The 24,507-nt window shown below is 36.2% G+C and overlaps 1 protein-coding gene across 2 annotated transcripts in view; it reads left to right on the top strand.

Annotated features, from left to right (window-relative positions):
• The window catches only part of jbug (filamin-type immunoglobulin domains fbug), a 1,114,928-nt gene that overhangs the window by 707,663 nt on the left and 382,758 nt on the right, over positions 1–24,507 (top strand). Inside the window, exons 33-34 of one of the 2 annotated variants that reach the window (XM_090381438.1) lie at positions 8,465–8,602; positions 19,723–19,896. In XM_090381438.1, the coding sequence (XP_090237564.1) occupies positions 8,465–8,602; positions 19,723–19,896 (312 nt within the window). Of the gene's footprint in view, positions 1–8,464; positions 8,603–19,722; positions 19,901–24,507 lie in introns of both variants that reach the window. The other variant, XM_090381439.1, reaches the window with a different exon arrangement.

Genomic DNA, 24,507 nt, shown 5'->3' with positions numbered 1-24,507 from the left:
ATTAGGGTTGAATTTGAAAGTGTCTGCTATTCTGCCCAGACACGATAGAAGGGAGTATATGATGAGAGCCTTGTCGATCAATTCGGCCCTGGAAAGAATGTGCAAGGCTGAAGGGGTAGAATTTTTTTCAGCCTGCACTGTACCTGATAACAGGAGAGACTGCTTCTATAGGGATGGGATACACTTAAATAGAAAGGATGCAAGAATATTTGCTGATGCTATCGAGGCAGTGTTAGCTGGGTCGGAAAACTGATAGCTTGGGGAGATACAAGGACTAATAGTTTAACAGTAGCCATAGCCATAGGCAGAGGTGAAGGTGATTCTTGCACAACTTCTATTAGAATAAGTAGCGACCTGGAGCGTGGGGTGTTGGGGGGTTTCAGGGACGGATGGCAGTCATCCTGAAATAGGTGGGTATATGGTATGTGTTAGGGTAACTAGGAATAGGAGCATGTATGCTTGCATGTATACCAACGCTAGAAGTATAGTAAATAAATTTGATGAATTTGATGTGAATAGATATGTCAGATGAACTAATTAGATATGTGACAGAGAAGAAAAATGCATGGCATACATATAAATTAACATGTGCCACAGAAGCCTATGATAGATATAAGCTGGTCTGTAACCAAGTTTCAAAGGAGGTTAGGCCGGCGAAGGAAGATTACGAGAAATCTTTGGCAAAGGATGCAAACAAAAATAGCAAGGAATTCTTTACTTATGTAAACTCTAGAAGGAAGGGGATGAATCAGATTGGTCCACTTGATATCGATGGTTCAACTGTTGATGATCCTGCTCATGTAGCTAACAAACAAAATGAATATTTTGCATCTAAATTCACACATTGAATAACTCAAGGAAGGGAATGCCAGATGTGTATTCAACTCTGGCAGTAAGCTAGATAATCTTGTAATAACTGAGAGTAAAGTGGAGGCGAAATTGTTGAAGATAAACATAAGAAAGAAACCTAGGTGGATGGAATCTCTCCAGTTATATTAATGGAGGCGGCAAAGGAAGTAAGAAAACCCTTAGCCATAATTATGAGAACTACCCTGGACTCGGGGGAGACCCTGGACTCATGGACTGGAGATGTGCAAATGTGACCCCAATTCACAAAGGAGGATCAATGTGAGACACAGGTAATTACAGACCTGTTAGTTTAACTTCTGTTCCAGGGAAATTATTGGAGGCACTGGTTAAAGAAGCATTGCATGATCATATAGACAAGACTTCAGTTATAGCATGGGTTTGTTAAGGGTAAGTCTTGGCTGACCAATTTGATTGGATACTATGATGTAGTCACAAAGTAACTGGATGCAAAGAATAACTTTGATATCATATATTTGGATCTTAGAAAGGCCTTTGATACTGTTGCATATGGAAAACTGCTGCACAAATTGGAGCAGTGTGGCATTGGAGGCAAATTGCTGCTATGGATAAAGGGATGGTTGAGTGGGAGAAGACAGAGAGTGGTAATCAATGGACACTGCTCTTCGTAGACTAATGTTATTAGTGCAGTCTCTCAGGGTTCAGTGTTGGGTCCATTGTTGTTTTCTGTATTTATAAATGATATTGATGCTGTAAATGATGATAAGGCTTAATGTCCAAGTTTGCTTGCAGATGATACAAAGCTTGGCAGGGTTTTTAATGACACTAATGAGAGCACACACTGCTGCAACAGGATCTAGAAAAGTTTAGCAGATGGGCTGAGAGGTGGCAAATGAAGTTTAACCTTGACAAATGTAAAGTACTACATATGGGAAACCCCCAGAGTAACGTATCAACTCTGTGGTACCACACTGACAGTGGTAGAGAATGAAAAGGATCCGGGGGTAATTGTGCAAGCAGATATGAAGTTTTCTGGCAGACTGTCTGCAAGAGTAGCTCTTGGTGTTTTGTCAATGATATACAGGTATTTTTCTAGCAGGGATAAGGAGGTGATTATTCCCTTGTATAAGGCAATGGTCAGGCACATCTTGATTACTGTATACAGGTCTGGAGGCCTCATTTTAGGAAGGATGTAGAGCTGCTGGAGGAAGTGCAGAGAAGGGCAACAAGATTAGTTAATGAAACAAAGGTCTGCTCTTACAAATAAAGGCTTAAGTTTTGCAAATTACAGTGTCTGGTGACTAGGCACCTGCAAGATGATCTGATTTAGGTGTATAAAAGTCTGAATGGTTTGAGCATGCTCAATGCTGATGGGATTCTCCCTCTTGCTCAGAATAATCGCCTGAGAGGGCATAAATTTCAATTGAGGAAAGACGGTTGTAGGATAGATGTGCAGAAGTTTGTCTTTAGCCAGCAGGTGGTTGATTGCTGGAATAAACTTCCATCTGTCGTTGTAGAAGTTGATAGCTTAAATAGATTCGAGGCAGAACTTGACAAACATTTGGAGTGAGGGGATGGGTGAAATAATGGGGGTTTTTTTGTTTTTTTTTTCTGTGCTATATAAATTGCTTTCTTGCATCATGTGCCCTTGCTAATTCTAATGCTAAATTTTGCCCCCACACGTAGCAAATAATTTTGCCGTTGCACAGGAGAGCTTGGCAGATGGTGTGGAGAGGAGCACGAGCTTGTTCTTATTGGCTTCTGTAATTCTAGTGGGCTTATAAGACCTCTTTTCTATAAGTTTAAATAGTGAAGAATTTATTCAAGTTTGCATTGATGTGCTGTACTTTCATTAACATTTTATTTGGTAGGAATCGACCTGAAATGTGAAGTTGCGATGCTTCGAGCAGAGCATCAGGGTTGTCCGAATTCATGTTACTGGCTTGGGTTTTCGCCAGTAACATGAATCCCAAATGGATGGTGTTGATATCTGGTGTGTGACCATCTTAACTGTGGCTACCAGTCTACTTTACTTTAATGATATCAAGTCCATCTCCAGTGAAGTAACTAAAGTTGTAATTGTGTCCTGTGGTGGGAGACAAGCTTTCCAGTTAGCCCATTTAAGGAGCCAGAATTCTGCAGCGAAAATTGACTTCTTCATTGTAGTAGCTGCGGATGCCCACACTTCAGTGGCATAGAGAAGTGTAGTATAAATTATTGTTATAATGAATTTCCTAATTATTTGAGGATCCTTGTTATAGTTTAAGTGCTGTTTAGCTGCCCATCAAAGAGAGGCTGCTCCGGATGTGAGCTTGTCTAAATGAGCATAAAGCTGAAGTTTTGTGTCAAATACTATTCTCAAATCTGAGTTGGGAGGAGTGACAAATATTACAATTCCATCAAGTCTTGGGGCTATTACTGTAGGGGCTGGTTTGAGGGAAAACACCATTAGTCTTGTTTTTTGTGGATTGATTGAGAGTCCATATTGTTTGAGGTGGTGATGATGATGGTACTATTTTTAATACATTCTGTAGCCTCAAGTGATTATTGGAAGCAATAGGCTTTAGAAGTTTTATGCCATCTGCATATGTGATGAATTTCTCATTGTTATGGACAAGAGACATGATGATGGCTGTAAATAACAAGCCAGAAAGGACTCCTCGTGGAACACTAGCAGATATCACCTTCTTGTGAGATTGTCCATGGGGCATCAATCTGTAATACCCTTTTGTGGAGGAGCAATGCTATGAACCAGAGGATATTATGGGGATATTATTTTACAGCGAGAAGCTATAGCTAATGAAAACATTACCTGATGATTTTAAGTCAGTTTTAGAAATAGTTGTGACAAGTGTTAATTATATCAAAGGAAATTCTTTAAAATTGTGTCAGTCTGTTTCTTCTTTTGTTCCAGGATACGGCTGTTGAATTTGAAATTCTTTTTTTTCTAACAGAAGTATGTTGGTTTTCAAGAGACAGGTTTCTTTAACAAATGTTCAAACTCCAATCTGAGGTAGCCATATTTCTGAGAGAACAGGAGGAGTTCTTACTGTATACTTTGGGAATTCAACGTGCCTCTGTAAATTGGCATATTTAGTTGATATAAAGATGTAACTACCATCAAGGCTAAAGGGAAGGGCTGTTGCTTTCATAAAGGTGACTACAGTGGTCTCAGACAGTTTTTAAATTCTGTACAGTGGGATCAACTGACGATGTTACCAATGTTGAATTCTAAATGGGAAGCCTTCAGGGACTTAATTTTGGTATTACATTAGGCTTTACTAGGCTTTTCATTCCAAGTAAGAAATACTGTTCAAGGTTTAGGCCTAAATGGATGTTAGATGAATTAATGAGGCTCGTGGCAGAGAAGAAGAATGTATAGGATGCATATAAAATATCAGGTGATATAGAAGCCTATGGTAGGTATAAACTAGTCTGTAATCAAGTCACAAAGAAGGTTAGGCAGGCGAAGGCAGATTACGAGAAATCCTTCGCAAAGGATGCAAAGAAAAACAGCAAAGAGTTCTTTACTTATGTAAACTCTAGAAGGAAAGGGATGAATCAGATTGGACCACTTAACATGGATGGGTTGACTATTGATGATCATGGTCAGGTAGCTGACAAACTGAATGAGTATTTTGCGTCTACATTCATACATGAGGAATCATTCAATGAGGGGAGTGCCAGAAGTTTATCAAACACTAACAGGGGACTAAGTGATTTTGTAATAACTGAGAGAAAAGTGAAGGGGAAATTGTTGAAGTTAAACATAAGGAAGGCACCTGGGGTGGATGGGATCTATCCAGTTATATTAAAGGAGGCAGCAAAGGAAATAAGCAAACACTCAGCCATAATTATGAGAGCTTTCTTGGACTGGGGGGGGGGGGGGGGGTGGCTGCTGCATGGACTGGAGGTGTGTAAACGTATCACCTATTCAAAAAGGGAGTTCAAAAGGTGACACAAGTAACTACAGACCTGTTAGTTTAATGTGTTCCAGGGAAAATAATGGAATTGCTAGTTAAAGAAGCATTGCAGGATCATCTAGACAAGACTGCAGTAATAGTTAAGACACACACCGCATGGGTTTGTTAAAGGGAGGTCTTGTCTGATTGAATACTATGATGTGGTCACAAAGGAACTGAATGCCAAAAATAATTTTGATATCATATACTTGGATTTCAGGAAAGTTTTTGATACTGTTGCACATGGAAGACTGCTGTACAAATTGGAGAGGTATGGCATTAAGGGTAAGTTACTACAATGGATAAAGGGATGGTTGAGTGGGAAATGACAGAGAGTGGGAATCAGTGGACACTGCTCTTCATGATCAAATGTTGTTAGTGGAGTTCCCAAGGGTTTGGCATTGGGCCCATTGTTGTTTTGTATATTTATCAATGATATTGATGAATGTATATCAGGCTTAATGTCCAAGTTTGCAGATGATACAAATGTTAGCAGGGTAGTTAACAACAGTAAAGACAGTATGCTACTCCAACTGGATCTAGATAAGTTGGGAAAATGGGCTGAGAAGTGGCAACTAATATTCAACCTTGACAAATGCAAAGTACTGCATGTGGGTAGTGATAACCGAAGAGAAAAGTACAAACTCTGTGGTACTACACTCAGGGAAGTGGAAAGTGAAAAAGACCTGGGGATAATTGTTCAGTCATATGAAGTTCGCTGAGCTGTGCAGACAAGCTGCCGGGGCAGGTTATGGAGCCTTGTCAGTGATATTTAAGAATTTTGCTAGCTGGGACAGGGAGGTGATTATCCGTTTATACAAGGCAATGGTCAGACCACACCTAGAGTGCTGTGTACAGGTCTGGATGCCTCATTTTAGGAAGGATGTAGAGTTGCTAGAACGAGTACAAAGAAGGGCAACAAAATTTGAAGAGAACAAAGTGGTGCTTGCTCTTACCAAGAAAGGCTTAAGTTCTGCAAATTGCAGTGCCTGGAGAGTAGGCACCTACAAGGTGATCCGATTGAGGTGTATAAGGCCTTGAATGCATTGATCAAGCTGAATGCTGATCGGATTGTTCCTCTTCTCAGACCAAGAACCTGGGGGGGGGGCACAGTTTCAAATTGAGGAAAGATAGTTGTAGAATAGATGTGCGGAAATTTGCCTTTAGCCAACGGTTAGTTGATTGGTGGAACAGGCTTCCATATTTTGTTGTGGAAGCAAATAGTGTAAATAAATTTAAGGCTGTGTTGGAGAGGATTTGGAACGAATGGAGGGAGCTTTTTTTTTTTTTTTTTTTTTTTTTTTATAAGCTTGCTTTCTTGCTCATATGCCTCTACTAATGCTGATGTTTTTTGGCAGACTTAAATATGCTGAGTAAAACATTACAGGGATAAGAGAAAAGAATCATCGAAGCAACAAAGAAAATTCAAGCATTCCAAGACAAGCTTTGCCTTTGGATCTTAATAGCTGAGAAGTCACATTTTGTTGTTTTCCTCACACTGGCACAATTTACAGAAGACACTGAGATAGATCTTTAGATCTATCTCAGTGTCTTCTTTCCTATTATTAAAATTTTAGTGTATGGTTAAAATTTTTATTTGTAAACATTTGTGAATGCCTTTGGATCTTAATAGCTGAGAAGTCACATTTTGTTGTTTTCCTCACACTGGCACAATTTATAGAAGACACCGAGATAGATCTTTAGATCTATCTCAGTGTCTTCTTTCCTATTATTAAAATTTTAGTGTATAGTTAAAATTTTTATTTGTAAACATTTGTGAACACTAAAAATGGAACTAGATTGATATTTTCTAGTTATTCCAACTTTTCAATAACTCTTTCCCCTCATTCAAAATCCTTTTTTTTATGCCAAGTAGATGTTGTATAAGAGGACAATACTCAAGAAGGACTATTGAATTTATGCCGTGGTGGAAAAGCCAAAATATTGCTGGATTCTGGTTTGACCTTAATTAGAGTTTCAGTTAAAAATGAAGGGAAAATATAAAAATATTTTCAGTTTAGTAGAATGCCTTAGTGGTGTTTCCCATTATTTATCTTTGTGAAATTGGGTTTTCTGGTTTAATGTCATTTAAATGTAAAGAAAAAAATAAATTGATAGATGTTGATAGGAAATTATATTGTTTTAAGTAAGTTGTGTTCCACAATTACAAGTTGTGTTTAAATGAAAATAAAATTCTTTAACCTCTATAATTGTAATTTGAAAAATATATATTTTATACCAATATAATAAATAGCAAGTAGATATATCTCAGCAATGATAAACATCTCAAAATATGTGTATTTGCATTAAAAATATTATTAAAGTAATTTCAGCGGTAAAAGTTTAGCATATCATAAATTCCCATTTTCACAGAGATTCTTTTTTTTTTTTACATTACACAGTCATTGAGAGAGGGGGGTGTCATGGCAACCAAATGTTTGCCCAGAGGGTGTGTCTGATAGATCTGTCTGAGAACCACTGTTTTAATGGAAGATTCATCATGTGGTGGATTTCTATGATATTTTTTCCTTGAAATCTTAGCTATGAGGAGAAAGAAACCAGTTCTCTGTTTGTCACTACCTGGTTTAGAAAGGAGAAAAGTTTCCCTTCCAAGATCATAACAATTGATGAAAGGTGGTTTTTCGTTATGAAAAACCACTTTTCATCAATTGAATGCATGTAAGATCAGTTCCAGCATGAAGAGTATGTTGGTTATGTTTTCTGAACAAGAGATTATGTTAAGGAAGATGTTAAGAGAAAATATTCAGAAAAGTGATCTAATCAAGATTGGTTGCTTCACTATGATAATGCACCTGTCTGTATGGCTTTGTCTGTGTAGCAGTTTTTGACCAAAAATAACTTTCATTGATTTCCCACCCACTGTACTCCTCTGATCCCCTTCAAACTTTTTGTTATTATTCAGTGATAAAATTGCAGCTCGAAGGATCAAGGAGATATGATGTTTATGAGATTCATAACAGAATCACAGGTGCTTTCAGCATAATATGAAAACAGGAATTCCACTTATGCTATTAGCAGTAGCAGAAATTCTGGTATTAGTGTCAGAAGGACTATGATTGTAAAACACTGATATATGACTAAGGTAAGCTTGCCCTTTGTTATTAAATGACTCCAGCAACTTTTGGTACATTAATTATAAGTAAGATCAGAGATTCTTAGCAGGCAAATATAAGGTTAAGTGTAAGTCTGCTGTGAGAAAATTCATTTAATAATAAGTGTTTTTATATTATAAGTTGTGCTAAAGAGTCATCTTTGTACTTAACTTAGAAAAAAGGTATTTTCTTTCTTTTTTAAGGTTCATGAAAAAATCCCTACTTTACATAATAACTCCTGTAGTCTGAAGTTTATTTGCTCTGTCATACTGAATTTAAGTTTTATTAACATGACAAGTCATGTTAATAAAACTTAAATTTCTAGAAAATCATACTTTCATCAAGGTGGAAGTATGATTTTCTAGGAATTTTACTTTTTGGTATTTAAAAAAAAAAAGAAAGAAAGAAAGAAAAAAAAAAAAAGAGCAACATAATATCGAACAGTACTGTGTAATCTTGACATTATTTCTCATGAACCAGCTTATATTTCATGTTGTGTTTTTCATTGTTATCACATTTTATTTCATAAACAAACATTATAATGATGATCACATTTTATAGGTCCTCATCAAATAGTAGTTACTCTGGATGACACACCTGTTGTTGGAAGTCCTTTTACTTGTAATGTTTATGATGTTTCTAAAGTCAGAGTTTCTAAGCTTAGTCCAGGCATCATTGGGAAACCTTGCACATTTCAAGGTATTTATATTTTTATGTAAACTTTCAACTAACTCTTCTTTAGTATGTCTTAAATATTTTAGAAAATTTTCGTTATATGAGTACAGGCAGTTCCCAGTTTACGAGTTCCCGGGTTAACAGGTTCTTTTTTTCAAATATTAAAAAAATCAAAAATGTGAACATTAATTGCAATAAATAAATGCTATACATTCATATATATGGCATTTCAAACCACATGCATAGCTCTATAATTCAGTACTACTGCATGTGCATTTGTTAGTTCAGGAAGAGATAAGAGCGGGTACAACTCTTAAAGAATTTTGAAAAGAATTTCATATTTTAGATGCAAACAAAACGGGCGTGGGACAAAATTACAGAGAAGAACATGAAGTGTTGTTTCGAATAAACTCTGTCATCATTTTATTAATAACTTTGAATTATTTCAAGAACCAGCAGAGATCGTAAAAATGAAACAAATGTGGTCATAAATGTTGCTAACCAATTGCAGCTTGAGGTTTCTACAACTGACATCACTGATCTTCAAGTACACAACGGAGGGTTCACAAATGAAGACCTCATTGAAATGGCAAAATTTGAAGCTGAGGAAGAAGAAGAAGGTTTAACAGCTGAAACTCTTGTTTTTTCTTTTACTCTCAAGGATCTTGATGAAGCTTTTTAACACACAGAAAGAGCAATTGAGATTTTGAATCACAAGATTCAAAGTTTAAGCACACTAGAAAAGTAGCTACAGATTTAAAAAATGCTCATACATGCTATCGTGAAGTTTATAAAGAAAAAGAAAAGACTGCCTTGGAAACAAACAACTCTTGGAGCATTTTTGAAGACATCTCCTTGTTCTTCTAGCAACCAACAATGAGTAATGAACCATCAACGATGAAGATTCTTCATCGTTTATTTTTCATCATTGATGATGATGAAGAATAAACATTCTTTAACATTGTATGGCTGAAATCATTTGTTTATTATTATAATTTGCTTGATTTTAAAGGCTGTTTTCATTTCTTTGGATAAATAAATCATTGTTTAAGCATAAACTATTGTTTTGTTGACCTTTATTTAACATTACTATGGTCAGATATTATTGTTCAAAATGTAACCCCCATTTTTAACATTACATCTATGGGAAGTAAATTCCTGCTTAATGAGTTTTCCCTTTATGAGCACCCAATACGAACAAATTAACTCGTAAAGTCAGGAACTTCCTGTATATAAAAATCAGTCACTATCACATCTACAACACAACACAAAATGTACTTTAGCTGTCTTTTATCACTTGTTTTTTATTTTGTTACAACTTTTTGACACAACTTGTCTATGTTTTTCTTGATAATCTTTTTTTAAGTGCATTTTTGCTTTACAGTTATTACTGTTTTTCAGAAAACTGATTATTTATACCAGGAATTGCTTGTTAACTTCAGTAGTGCATGTGCACGCGCGCGTGCACACACACACACACACACACACACACACACACTACAGTTACCTTGTAATGGAACACAGACAAAGAGTTGACAGAATGATGAGCATTACATAACATCAAAGAACAACGTGGAAACAAAGAATTATGATAGAGGTTATCAATAAGGAAGAAAGATATAAAAGGGAAATTGTTTTGCAGATGTATATCTGCCCCTTATTTGAAATAAATTTCAACAAGAGCAAGAATAATCTTGGCATCTCCTTTCAAAACCAAGAGATACCCATTCTTGTGGGAATAACTTGTATCACATGAAGATATTAGTGGTAAATATCATATAGCAACCTGATATTTACCACTGAACATGAAATGTTCATGCAATGGTGTAAATTGAATGTTATATGTAGACTAAATTGAGTGGTGCAGGTTAAAAATCTAAGTGGATTGATTTGTGTGGTGCATGTTTTGTCAGATTCTTTTAACTTTCCATTATCACCATTTTCTATTCCTCAAAAACTTTATAAATTTATTGAGAAATTTTCATTGCATAACTGATTTCACCAGTAGTCAAATAAGTTATATACTTCACATTAAATTTTTAAAGCTGTCTTAACATCCATTTTAAATCTAAAGTTATGTTTGGATATTAATGTTAGAATTGAAATATTTGATTTTTAAAAAAATTGTGAAAAAGTTATTGGGGGCATGCAGCATACCGAGTACAGTATAGTCTTTAAATTACAAAATATAGCCATTCTTTAGCCAAAATTTAGTAATTTAGCCCAAAGTTATTTTTGCACATAATAATCCTGCAATTTCTTCTTGTGTGTAATAAGAGTAATGGTGCTATTAACATTTCATTTACTCAACTAACATAAAGGCCAACACTTCAGTTAGGTCTCCTCAGATGCCTAGTTTGAAGATGCTATAATTTACAGATCACAGATATTTCTTGGTAAGTGTACCTTTTTGTGGTTCTGACTTATTCTGCTCTGCAGTCATTCATGTGATCTACATCCTTCCTAGAATGAGGGCTTCCAAACCTGCATGTAATACTTAAGATGTGGGCTAACCCCTTTACAATGATGTAATCACTTCATTGTCCCTATTCCAAAATTCAAATATGTGATTGACAGATTGAGCTCTCCTAGCAGTATGCTTGCACTGCTCAGTGGCCTTCATGTTGGGCTGCTCAACTATCTGACGTTTCATTCTCCACCATCCCAAGTGCAATACAACTGAACTGGCATGTTATTCTGGGATTATTCTACCCAAATGCAGTGCCATGTATTTACCAAGTAGGTAAATGCATGGTACCAAATTATTAAACCTCAGTTGTTGCTTTTCAGCCCATCTGCCTAATTTATCTAGATGTCGTTGGAATTGATTAGTCTAACTGACATTAAGCACACTGCCCACTATTGTCTCATCAAATTTAATTTGAATATTTAATATTGATAATAAATACTGAAAACAGTAAGGGGCCTATATACTAGTAACACTAGTCCATGAAGAGCAATTGCCAATAATAACCACATTGTCTGCTGCTTAGCCATTCCTTAATTGAAAGCTCCCATTGCCACACTGCTCCAATTTGTACCACAATCAATCATATGAAATAGTATCAAAACCCTTACTGAAACTTAAATATATGATGTAATGTTATATTTTTTCCATCCACTTCTTTAGTGCCTGCTTTATGTCAATACTGATGTTATTGCTATTTTCTAGATATGTCGTTTATATTAAATTTATACCTAATTGTATTTTTTAACCTTCTTCCTGCTTTTAAACCTTTTCTCTCATTTTGCTACTTTTCTTCATTTCTTCACTTACTGTAAATCAGCATCTTGCTCAGTGAACATCTCAACTTTCCAAACAGATATACTTAAGTCTCATGTATGATATACAGTTGAATCTCTAAAGTTCAAGGGACCTAAATTTTCATGTTTTGTAGTAATGAGGCTTATAGTAATGAGGTCAGCCAAATAAAATTGTAAAAATAAAAAAAATAAAAAAATAATAAATAAATAACAAAAGCCTTGTCTAAAAATAATGAGAATAATACATATTTTTTTTTTGGTTTTCCTTTATAAAACTATCAAAGAGAAAAGAAACAACATATTTGAAATAAATATATAATACATATGTAATTATTAACACAAAGTACAATCTTAATATTAAAGGTAACATACAAACAATTTTTTTTGTATGTGCATTACTGCATCTGTGCTATCAACACCTCAACCTACCAGCAAACCCGTTGTAGTTGATGAAATAAGCAATACCCCTATCACAGTTCCGCCTAAAATAAAATCGTGTGATAAAATGTCAAATAAATCACGAAGGCAACAAGCCAGTGAATCACAAAAGGCAAACTCAAATAGAATGGACTCTGAAAATATAACTACACACGATGAAACAGTACTTGATCTTCATGCAGAAGATGATATGGAGACTGGATTTACATCAGGTCAAACTGATGACGTAGAAGAGGGTACAGATTCCGGACGTCCCAATTTTCCTAGAAAAGATAAAATGAAATACGACCGTCAAAAGCAACCCACTCACAAGAAACAGACAGACTCGCCTTCCCTCCTCAAACCCCGATAATGCAGAACATTGTTCAATGGAATTGTAGAGGTTTACGCAGCAATACCGATGACATCTATGATTTAATATCCCGATATGGTCCTATAGCCGTTTGCATACAAGAGACTAATCTAACTCCACAAGTCATTCCATCAATCAGAAATTTTACATTTTACAGAAAAGATAGAAACTCCTCATTATCCGCACGCGGAGGCGTCGCGATTCTAGTTGACTGTAAAATACCATCTAGAAAAATTCCGCTTCAAACCCACTTAGAAGCCATTGCCGTACGTGTATCAGTTGGGCAAATTCTAACTCTAGTATCTCTGTACCTTCCACCTAACAAGATGTGCACGTTTAAAGAACTAGAAGACCTTATAAGACAGATACCACCACCTTTTTGTATCTTTGGTGATTTCAACGCGCATCATCCATTGTGGGGATCAGACCACATGGACAGTAGAGGACACTTGATCGAGACTATACTAGACCAACTGAATATAACATTACTAAACACTGGTGAAAATACTTATACTCACCTTCCCTCTGGATCTATGTCAGCAATTGATTTAACTCTCTGTTCCCCCATATTATACCCCAGTATAGAATGGACAGTATTAAACGACCCACACAACAGTGATCACTTTCCAATCATATGCAGAATCCAAACGCTTCAAACATCACATCCTGATAATCGCTCAAAATGGAAATTCTCCAGAGCAGATTGGAAAAAGTTTTCAACCCGTCTTTCTTTTGATAGCCAATTGATCAAACTACAATCCATTGATGATGCCACAGAGCATATTACCAAACAAATACTGACCACTGCCTCCGAAGCAATACCTCAAGCCTCCACATTTAAACACAAAAACCTTAAACACTGGTGGAATGAAACTTGTACCAATGCCAAAAGGGAAAAAAATAAAGCTTGGAACCTGTTCCGAAAGTTCCCAACTACCAACAACCTAATTCAGTATAAAAGACTAAAGTCAAAAGCTAGGCAAGTTAGAAGAAAAGCCAAAAAGGAATCGTGGATACAGTTTGCCTCCACTATTACAAAAGATACTAGCAGTCGTCTCATCTGGAAAAAAATTCGGCAATTAAATGGGAAATATCCACCTCTTCCTTCTCCCATTTTAATCAAAAATGGACAGGAAATTTCTTCCTGTCAAGAAATAGCTAACGTCCTTGCAGAGAATTTTTACCAAACATCTGCCACGTCAGCATATAGCAACTCCTTTCTTAAAATCAAAGCTTCAGCAGAAAGGTACAAAATAAATTTCCATACTTCCCAATATATTGGCTATAATCAACCGTTTAACCTATTTGAACTGCAAACAGCATTAAAGAGATCACCTAACAGTGCAGCTGGACCTGATGGTATATATTATGTAATGCTGGAACATATAAACAGTACAGCCTTGAATTTACTATTAATGTTCTATAATCGGATTTTTCTAGAGGGTACGTATCCATCTTCCTGGCATCATTCCATCATTTTGGCCTTTCCTAAACCAGGAAAAGATCACACATTTCCAGAAAATTACCGACCTATTTCTCTAACTAGCTGTCTAAGTAAAATCCTAGAAAGAATGATACACAGACGGCTTACCTGGGCTCTTGAAACTAAACAACTGATGAACAACAATCAGTTTGGTTTCCGACAAAACAGATCCACTTTAGATCTAATGGTGAAAGCCGAGACTAACATCCGCAATGCTTACGTCAAAAATGAACATCTTGTAATGGTAAGTCTCGATATAGAAAAGGCTTTCGACACTACCTGGAGATACGGCATATTGAGAGAGCTTCATTCCATAGGATTGCGAGGGCACTTACCAGAATTCGTTAAAAATTTTCTTCAACACAGAACCTTTCAGGTCCGCTATCAATCTGTACTTTCTCGGTCCTACACTCAAGAAGAAGGTATCCCGCAAGGATCAGTACTGAGCTCTACCCTTTTTTCACTTAGACTGAACACCATAACACACAACATCCCAAATACTGTAGAACTATATATGTATGCTGATGATCTAACTATATCTTGCCGTTCCAAAAATATACATACCATTGAAAGACAGCTGCAACTCTCTATAAATAAGTTGGAGGCATGGGCAATGCAGAATGGATATCGTTTATCAGACCAAAAAACAATTGCAGTTCACTTTTGCAAAAAACGTAAGCTACACCCAGAACCAGAACTCAGATTAAAAAACCATTTGATCCCTCTCACCAGTAATTTCCGTTTTTTAGGCCTAATATTGGACACCAAACTGAACTTTACTTCACATATCACACACCTCCGAACTGTCTGTCTAAAGAAACTTAATATACTTAGGTCCATTTCTGCTATGACATGGGGAGCTGATAGGTACACTCTATTACATTTGTATCGTGCTATTATCAGATCTCGTTTAGACTACGGTGCTATTGTATATGATTCAGCTAGGAAAAGCGCATTAATCAGTCTTAATACCATCCAACACAGTGCCCTTCGAACTGCTCTGGGCGCATTTAGAACATCCCCTGTTCAGAGTCTGTATGTAGAGGCACACGAACCTCCACTTCACCTTCGAAGGAAAATGTTGCTTCTAAATTATGGAGCTAAAATTCAGAGCCTTCCAGACCATCCCGTTCGACCGTTGCTTTCCAACCCTGAGTGGACAACGTTCTATAACAGTAAACCGAATGAAAATAGACCAACTGGCATGAGACTAAAAGATTTGCTTCACACCTGGAATATTGATTTTGATAACATACTTAAAGAAAGCGATATTCCTGATCCACCCTGGTCTGTAAATCTCCCTCACTGTGATACGCACTTTCAGCAATGGGGAAAGAACTCCCTGGCAGATGAAAATATCAAACAACTACATAAAGAACATACCCTCAACAATATACAAAGCTACCAAATATATACAGATGGCTCAAAAACAGATTCTACAGTTGGTGCCGCAGCTGTCTTTCCATCTTTTACAGTCTCCATATCACTACCAGTTGAATGTAGCTGTTACACTGCTGAGTTATATGCAATTAAACTAGCCTTACAGAATATTAACACTATCCACAATACTAGCAGTATAATATACACTGATTCTTTGAGTGCAGTGTCTGCTTTGGGTAATCAGTTTTCAATATCACAACCAATCGAAAAACAAATCATTTGCTACTTAAACCACCTACGAAGTAGGAATCATAAAGTGAAATTCTGCTGGATCCCAGGGCATTCTGGTATCTTAGGCAATGAGAGAGCAGATCAGGCAGCCAAAAATCCAAACAGTACAACACCAGCAAATTATAAAGTACCATATAGAGATTATTTGAAGCATATAAAAAAAGTCTATATGTTTCAGTGGTCAGAAATATGGAAGGCACAAAGTAATAACAAGTTGCTCCAAATCAAAAAAGAACCTGCGTTATGGATTTCCAGCTTTAGACAAAATAGACAGGAAGAAGTTGTTCTAGCAAGACTAAGGATTGGACATACTCATCTAACCCATATGTTTCTACTCATGGGGGATGACCCACCTCGATGCAGGCATTGTTCACTACCGCTTACAGTCAAGCATATACTTTTAGATTGTCCTCACTATTCTCCTTTCAGAAGAATTTTCCATTCTCAATCACAACTACAAGAACCGTTATCGCTTAACCACATGATTGGCAATAGTGCTAACCTAGCTACACTCTATACATTTCTGAAGGAAATACATATATATGAATTCCTATGATGCCAAAATAGAACATATTATATTACCTTAGAATAATAATGTAGGACCTGGCACATTTTGGCCTTGGTTGCCCTTGTGCCTTTAAACACCAATACCAATACCAATACCAATACCATTACTGCATATTTTCCCAAATTACATCACGTTAATCTTGGCTTGTAAGATGTCGCCCCTTAAGCCCACGGGGGGGAGGGAGGCAATTATGAAATTTTGCTCTGAAAAGTAACTCAATAATTTTTTGGTTCAATCAGCAATGTGCGACAATCCTTGCTATGGCTCATTTTTCTTTATTTTTTGTTTTATTATTTTTTTTTGTTTATTAATAACCATTAATTAACCTTTTTTTTTTTTATTAATATCTATTATCAGTTGGTAAACCATTACCTAACAGTATAAATTTTCAGTAAAAACTTATGCTTTTTTTTCTCCAGTTAAATGATCTTATGTAAAATTAAAGGCAACATAATGTAGATGCTACAGTTACCTGTACATATAAAATAACCCCATAAAAGTTCATGTCATTTAAAATTAAACTAAATTAAATTTATTGGTTACGCTACAAGGGTATATGGATTATTTCAGCATTTTGCTGAAATGGTGAAATGGTGTGCCCTCCAGAAGAAATACCATTTCACATATATCAACCAGCTACCTACAATTTTAAGATTATAATAGTAGAAGTTTAAGAATAAGGTAATATTTTTAAGCAGAAGATTAATTATAAGATTATTACATATTTGTAAACATACCACTACTTATGGATACACATATCTTCCAGGGCCATTGCTAGCCCGGACAAGAAATCGCACTCACAGATAACCAGAGCACTGACTATATTCTTCAGTTTTATGCTGTTCACTTTCCTACAACTAAAATTTTCTGCACTCTGGCTATTAGTGTAATACGAGGGCAACAGTGTCTATATCTATCCTAATTACTTACCTAATTTCTCCTCCTATTAGCTATACAATTTGCTGTAACCACAAAACACAATGTTGCCATAAAAATATAAATATATATAGGTTGTATAAATATATAAACATGCGCAGTGCCCCACCATTAATATCTGGACACCTTCATATCTACAAATAACCTTTATTTACAGGAAAACTAATGTCTGCATAAAATCATTAGCCTTTATGACAGCTTCCATCCTGTATGGAAAACTTCTGCGAGTTTTTTTTTGTGAATATATTCTGATATTTTCTACCATTTGGTCTTCAAAAGCACAGCCAATTCAGCTGTTTTTTTTTGGGGAGTCTCTCCTCACATGCACCTGATAAGGCAGTTCATCCCTGAAGCTTTCTGTAGGATTGAGGTCAGGGTTTTGGGCTGACCAGTCCAACTTTTAATGCTCATATCCTCAAACCAGTCCATTACAATGCTAGCAGTATGACATGGGGTGTTGTTCTGCTGATGTAGGTTTAGGCCTTCCTTGACACACTGCCACAATAGAAGTAATTCATTATTGCGTAGTATTGTGTAGGATGTCTAAATAAACCTCAGAATTAGTTTTGTCCAAAGCAACCAATGATCCCAGGCCAAGTTGTTATAAATAGCCCTAAAACCATCACACTGTCCAGACAATGAAGCTCCACTAAGCTTCATTGTCTGGACAATTAGGCAACAGCAGGTAGTTTCATCCAGTTATTCTACACATCCAAGCATGACTGTTAGGCCATATACTATCAACTCATCACTCTAAAGAACAGCTTTCCATTGGTCTATGGCCCAAGAATAGCAGGCCTTACATAAAGTTAAAAGGTGTATGTCATTAGTTGGGGGAGGGGGATTGGTGGCTTGTTGATGGCTGCATGACCAGAGTAACCCACATCATCCGGCATCCTGTGAATTGTAATGATGCGGATATTTGTCCCAATTATTTCATTGTGGGCCTGCACGTTCTTCAACAACTTTGACCTGTGTTTGAAGTGAACAATTCTTTGCAGGGCTCTGCTGTCGTGTTCTCTCAGGTTTAGAGGTTTTTTGTGTCACTTCATAATGCTTTCTGCACAGTCCACTTCCATTTGCAGATAACATCAACATCCATTGACTTAGGAATCTTCAATGTCCTTGAAATGTCACATAAGGACTGAGTTTCTTAGGTGGCATCTTGCATTCACAACCATACTACTGTCTTCTCTCAGATCTACAAGCATATTTATAGTTGTCTGACATGTATTGCTTAGGTAGGACACTGTATACTGTTCAAGGTGTTATCTATAGGTTTTACTATTGTAGCCACAAACTGCTTGAGGCAATTTATTTTTTAATTTTTTTCGTTTTTTTTTTTTTTTTTTTTTAATTTTCTTCGTTTTTTAATTCTCATGAGCCATTAGTTTTGCAAACTCATAATGAGAAACTTTTTCTCCTTTACAAAGTTTAGCATCTTTCACACTTTTCTGCTTTGTTCTTTCTCTAATTTTCTCTTCTATGCTGGGCTGTATTTATCATTAAGGTAATAAACATTAACGTATACATATGTGCGCGCACACACACACACACACACACACACACACACACACACACACACACACACACACACACACACACACACACACACACACACACACACACACTTCTGTTATCTTGTAGAATTTACTGATTCCTACTATTTGCTCTTTCTAAGGTTATTATAGTCTTCTTATTAGTTTAGGTGCTAATAATTTCCCATGTTTCTAGATATATATCTGTTATTTAGTTATTCTGTTTGGTCAATCTTGAGCTTCATGCTTGTTATCAGTAGTATTTTATTTTGTATTTGTTTTTGGCCTTAACTTTCTTTATTTGCTAAATTCCACATTGAAATTCTTAAAAAAAAAAGAAAAAAGATTCTTAATTCTCCAATAAATCAACATATGATGTGGATTTATTGGAGAATTAAGGAATTTAAAAATAAATTATGGGGAGAAAGGGGGTTAGCCTGGTGTGTCAGGAGTTGTCGTGCTCCCTTGTTGTGAGTCTGTAAAAATGTAAAGGAAAAATCCTACACGGTGTATAATTTTGCTGTAATACAGTAAACATGGTAGAAATTTAATACATATAGGCTAAAGGTACAATACTTTGAGCACAATATTAAATCAGTATCATTTATAATTTTCCCTTTTTGCATGTTTATGGCCTCAAAAGAATGGAGCAAGGGGGTGTCTGAATTGACAGGCTAACTTCTGGCCCCCCAATCTATCCTCCTCAATATACTTCCTTTTTAAATTATTCATTAATTCTCCAATAACATTCTATTTATGATATAACATTATAATTCTACACCATCTTGTATTCCTTTTTATGCCAATTATATACTTGCATAACAAGGATATAAATGGCATATACAATATATATTGAGCTTGTAAATTACAATAGCAATCTTTTGATTATTCTAGTTGACGCATCTCAGGCTGGGGAAGGAACTCTTGAACTTGTGGTTACAACTCGTAAATCATCTGTTAGAGCTGAAGTGTCAATGAAAAGTAGAGGGCTATATGATGTTACATTTATACCACAGGATAAAGTTCCCCATTATATCAACATCACATTTAATGAAGAAGATGTCCTTGGTAAGTAATTTTTACTTCTGTACCTCAATGTGTGGAGCCTGACAGAAGAAAGTTAACAGGAAATAAAAAAAACTTTATGTATAATATAAATAAAAAGTGCTTTTCAAACCAGGGTTAATTTCCCTCTATTTCTTGTTTTTCCTTTTCTTTTTTTCTTTTTTTCCAGCTTTTACTTGCTTTTGGCTGCAGTGGTGCTACGAAGGTGGTTCAATAAAGAATCGCTCTCACCTACTTTTACATATCGCAGAGTCGTGATATTATGTGTGTAGCATCAAACATATCTCTGTACTAAAGGTGTAAAATTTCAGCCCTGTGTCTTAATTTTTTTTTCTCTTACAGAGCTGAACGTGTGACGAAGTAGCATCATGGACAAAGTTGAAGCCAGAGCTGTAATCCAGTATCTGTTCTTGTAGGAGAAATCTCCTAAAGAAATCCACGAGGAGATGACTGCTGTATATAAGGATGAAGCCCCAACCTATGGCATTGTGAAGCACTGGCATTGACAGTTTAGGTGTGGTCGGAAATCAATTCATGATTTCCGGTTGCATTTCGACTGACTGGATCATCCCCATTCAGCCGATTTCAACAGCGTAATGGGAACAACCAATCCAGGTTGTCTCCATTTAGTCGTTGATGAGCATGATCAGAAAAGTGGAGTCGTTAATCATGGAAGATCGCCGGATATCTGTGTGTGTGAATTGTCCCATAAGGTGAAAATTGGTGTGAGCTCTGTTGAAACAGTCGTTCATGACCAACTCCATTTGCAAAAATTGAGGGCAAGATGGATTCCCAGATTATTGACTGGTTTCCAGAAGGCTGATTGACAGTGGAAATCACAAGGGTTGTTATCCATGTGCCAAAAAAATGAGGAAGACTTTTTCTCTTGTCTAATCACTCAGGATGAAAGTTGAATACACCATTTTAACACTGAAAGTAAAAAGCAGCCCATGGAATGGGAACATCATGACTCCCCCCCAAGAAGGCAAAGGTTTAAGCATCAGCAAGAAAGGTCTTGCTGACAGTATTTTGGGATGAGAAAGGCATAATAATGACTGATTACCTGCCGAAAGGTAGAACAATCACAGGTACTTATTATGCCAACTTACTCTCAAAATTATGGGAGAAAATCAAAATATGTAGACCTAGCATGCTGTCCAAAGGTGTGAGAATGCTTTAAGACAATGCCCAGTTCACACTTCTGAAATTGCAACAACACAAGCGGCTGCTTGTGGATATGAAATACTGCCCCATCCAGCCAACTCACCTGATCTTGCACCACGGCCTTCTTGTTTCTTTCCCTCAAATCATTTCTTCTGGGGACCCACTTCCCTGACAACGAGACACCCATTTCTGCAACAGAGTCATGGTTCAAAGACCAACCTCACCACTTCTACAAAAACGGTATCCATAGCCTCATCCATCAATGGGAAAAATGTGTAAATCTGCATGGTGGTTATGTATGCCAAGAATCAACAGGCTAGCACCTCTGCAGCTAGATCAGATTGATTTTTTATTGAACCACCCTCATATATTCAGGATAGTGGAAAATGAAAAAAACCTGGAGATAATTGTTTAGTCAGATACGAAGTTCCCTGAGTAGTGCAGACAGGCTACCTTGACAACTCTTGGGATTTTGTCAATGATGTTGAGGAATTTTGCTAGTGGGGATAAGGAGGTGATTATCTCTTTGTATAAGACAATGGTTAGGCCTCATCTTGAGTACTGCCTGTGGAGTACTCAAAATGGGGCATGTGGAGATATTGGAATGGTTATAGAGAAGAGCAATGAGATTGGTGAGGAAACAAAAGGGTACTCTTACCAAGAAGGCTTCAGTTCTGCAAATTCCAGTATCTAGAGGCTAGGCACCTGCAAAGAGATCCGATTGAGGTGTTTAAAGTTTTGAATGGATTAAGTAAGCTCAATGCTGATGCATTCTTCCTCTTGCTCAAACTACACACATAATGAGGCATAAATTCAAATTGAGAATGGATGTTGCAAGATAGATGTGCATAATTTTGACTTCAGCGAGCTGGTAGTTGATTGTTGAAAAAAACTTCCTTCAATTGTTGTGGAATTGAGTAGTGTGAATAAATTTAAGGTAGAATACACAAGCTATTGGAATGAATGAACAGTGATATGAGAAGCTTTTTTTTGCTGATTCTTTTTATGCTTGCTTATTTGAATCATTTGCTTCTACTAATACTAATATTCTGATAAGTATGTGTGTACGCACATTTCAAAATTGTTTCTAATGATGTCTCTATTGATATATGAATTTCGACAATTATTTTGCTCTCTTTTGACAATGAAAGCAAAATAAAATCAAATTAATATTTAAAAAGATTTATGCAGAAGGTATTCATTTTTTCTTAAACTCTTCCTTATAATCAAAACGGAAAAAAAATCCAACTCCCCTTCTCATGCAATACCTGACAATGTCTTTTGGAGTTAATGCTGATAATAATTGGTATATAAAAATTGCATTTAATAACTATTCCTTGCTATTCTTTTTTTCATTTTGTATTATTTGAGTACAGGTAGTATAATTAAAGACCTTAAATTAACCATTTCTGGTATGGACTACTAATTGAATTTGGCAGTATTTGAATATGGTTAAATATCAATATAAAAGACAATGAAATAATTTGTTGTGGAGAATGGGGGAGAGGGAAGGTGAAAGAGTCATTCCTCTATTTCATAATTTTTTGATAGTGTTGCCATATTGTCTGTGCTCTTCCATATGTATTTTACCCCACCAATCTTAAAGTTATACGCTATTGAAATACGAGTTTCGGTTGAAAAAATACAAGGATTGGTTTTTGAACACTGCTCTATAATGTGGTAAGTTTTTGCATCCTGTCATTTGCTCCTCTTTATTTTTAATAGTAATTTCAGCTTATTATATGAACTCGGCATTGAAACAACAATAGCAAAATTAGAATTTAATTAAATTTTTTTTTTTTTTTTTTTTAATTTATATTAATACAGTATTGCCTCTTATTTCTAAGTCAATATTTCAACCTTATTTTTGCTTATAATATATTCATTCTATAGTAACGTAATATCATTTGTTATTCAGGTTTATTCTAAAAGTGATTGTAAAATATTAACTATAAGTGGGCTTTGTTACAAATAAATTGGGATACTTCATAATATGAATAGAATGAGGAAATATGTCACATTGTTGTACATACAATTCTATTCTTAATGACTTTTTTTCGAACATTTGCATTAACTCAGGGTGTTAATACAAATATTTGAAAAACTAGTAATATATCTAATTCTTCCTTAAATTTATTCAGACTACCTACTTCCACAACATCAGATGATAGTTTGTTCCAACAATGAATTACTCTTAGACTTAGAAAATTTTCAAACATACATCTGCAGCCATCCTTTTTCAATTTATGTCCTCTTGTGTGCACTGTCTGAGAAAAAGAGAACCATTATCATTAAGTTGATAATGGTGGTATATCATCATCATCATCATCATCATTGAGGTAGATTAAAATCATCATCGAGTCTACCATTTAAAGCCATAAACACATCATGAGGTCTCCTTACAGGTGCCTGGTTTCTAAGCACTCCATTTGCAGAACTGAAATAGTAGTAGTAGTAGTAGTAGTAGTGGCATGTGATGCAAGAAAGCAAATGTATTAGCTTATGCAGCATCAGCCAACAAAAAAAAAAAAAAAAAAAAAAAAATCACACCATTCCCTCCAAATGCCTGTCCAGTTCCTCCTTAAATTTATTCAACCTATCAACTTCCACAACGACAGATGGAAGTTTGTTCCAGCAATTAACCACCTGCTGGCTAAAGGCAAATTTCCGCACATCTATTCTACATCTGTCTTTTCTTAATTTGAATTTATGCCCCCGTAGGTTCGTAATCTGAACAAGAGGAAGGATCCCATCAGAATTCAGTGTGCTCAACCCATTCAAGGCCTTATATACCTCAATCAGATCACCGTGCAGGTGCCTAGTCTCCAGCCACTGCAATTTGCAGAACTTAAGCCTCTCTTGGTAAGAGGATCCCTTCATTCCCCTCACCAGTCTTGTTGCCCTTCTCTGTACACGCTCAAGTAAATCTACATCCTTCCTAAAATGAGGCCTCCAGACCTGTACGCAGTACTCAAGGCGTGGCCTGACCATTGCCTTATACAGAGGGATAATCACCTCCTTTTCCCTGCTAGCAAAATTTCTATATATCATTGACAAAACCCCATGACCTGCCCTGGCATGCCCTGGCAGCCTGTCTGCATTGCTCAGAAAACTTCATATCCGACTGCACAATTACTCCCAGGTCTTTTTCATTTTCTACCACCTTAAGTGTAGTACCACTCGGTACGTTTCTCTGGGGTTATTACTTCTACCCATATGCAGTACTCTGCATTTGTCAAGGTTAAACTTCAGTTGCCACTTCTTAGCCCATCTGCCCAAATTATCTAGATCCTGTTGCAGTAGCACACTGTCATTACTGTCATTAACAACCCTGCCAACCTTTGTATCATCTGCAAACTTCGACATTAAGCCTGATATACCTTCATCAATATCATTGATAAATACACAAAACAACAGTGGACCCAACACCGAACCCTGTGGGACTCCACT

The sequence above is a fragment of the Mastigoproctus giganteus genome, chromosome 9 (genome assembly GCF_048544385.1).
Source record: "Mastigoproctus giganteus isolate SK-2022 chromosome 9, ASM4854438v1, whole genome shotgun sequence".
NCBI lineage: Eukaryota > Metazoa > Arthropoda > Arachnida > Uropygi > Thelyphonidae > Mastigoproctus > Mastigoproctus giganteus.
The sequence above is the reverse complement of the archived record's forward strand: the minus strand, read 5'-3'. Positions and strand labels throughout refer to the sequence as shown.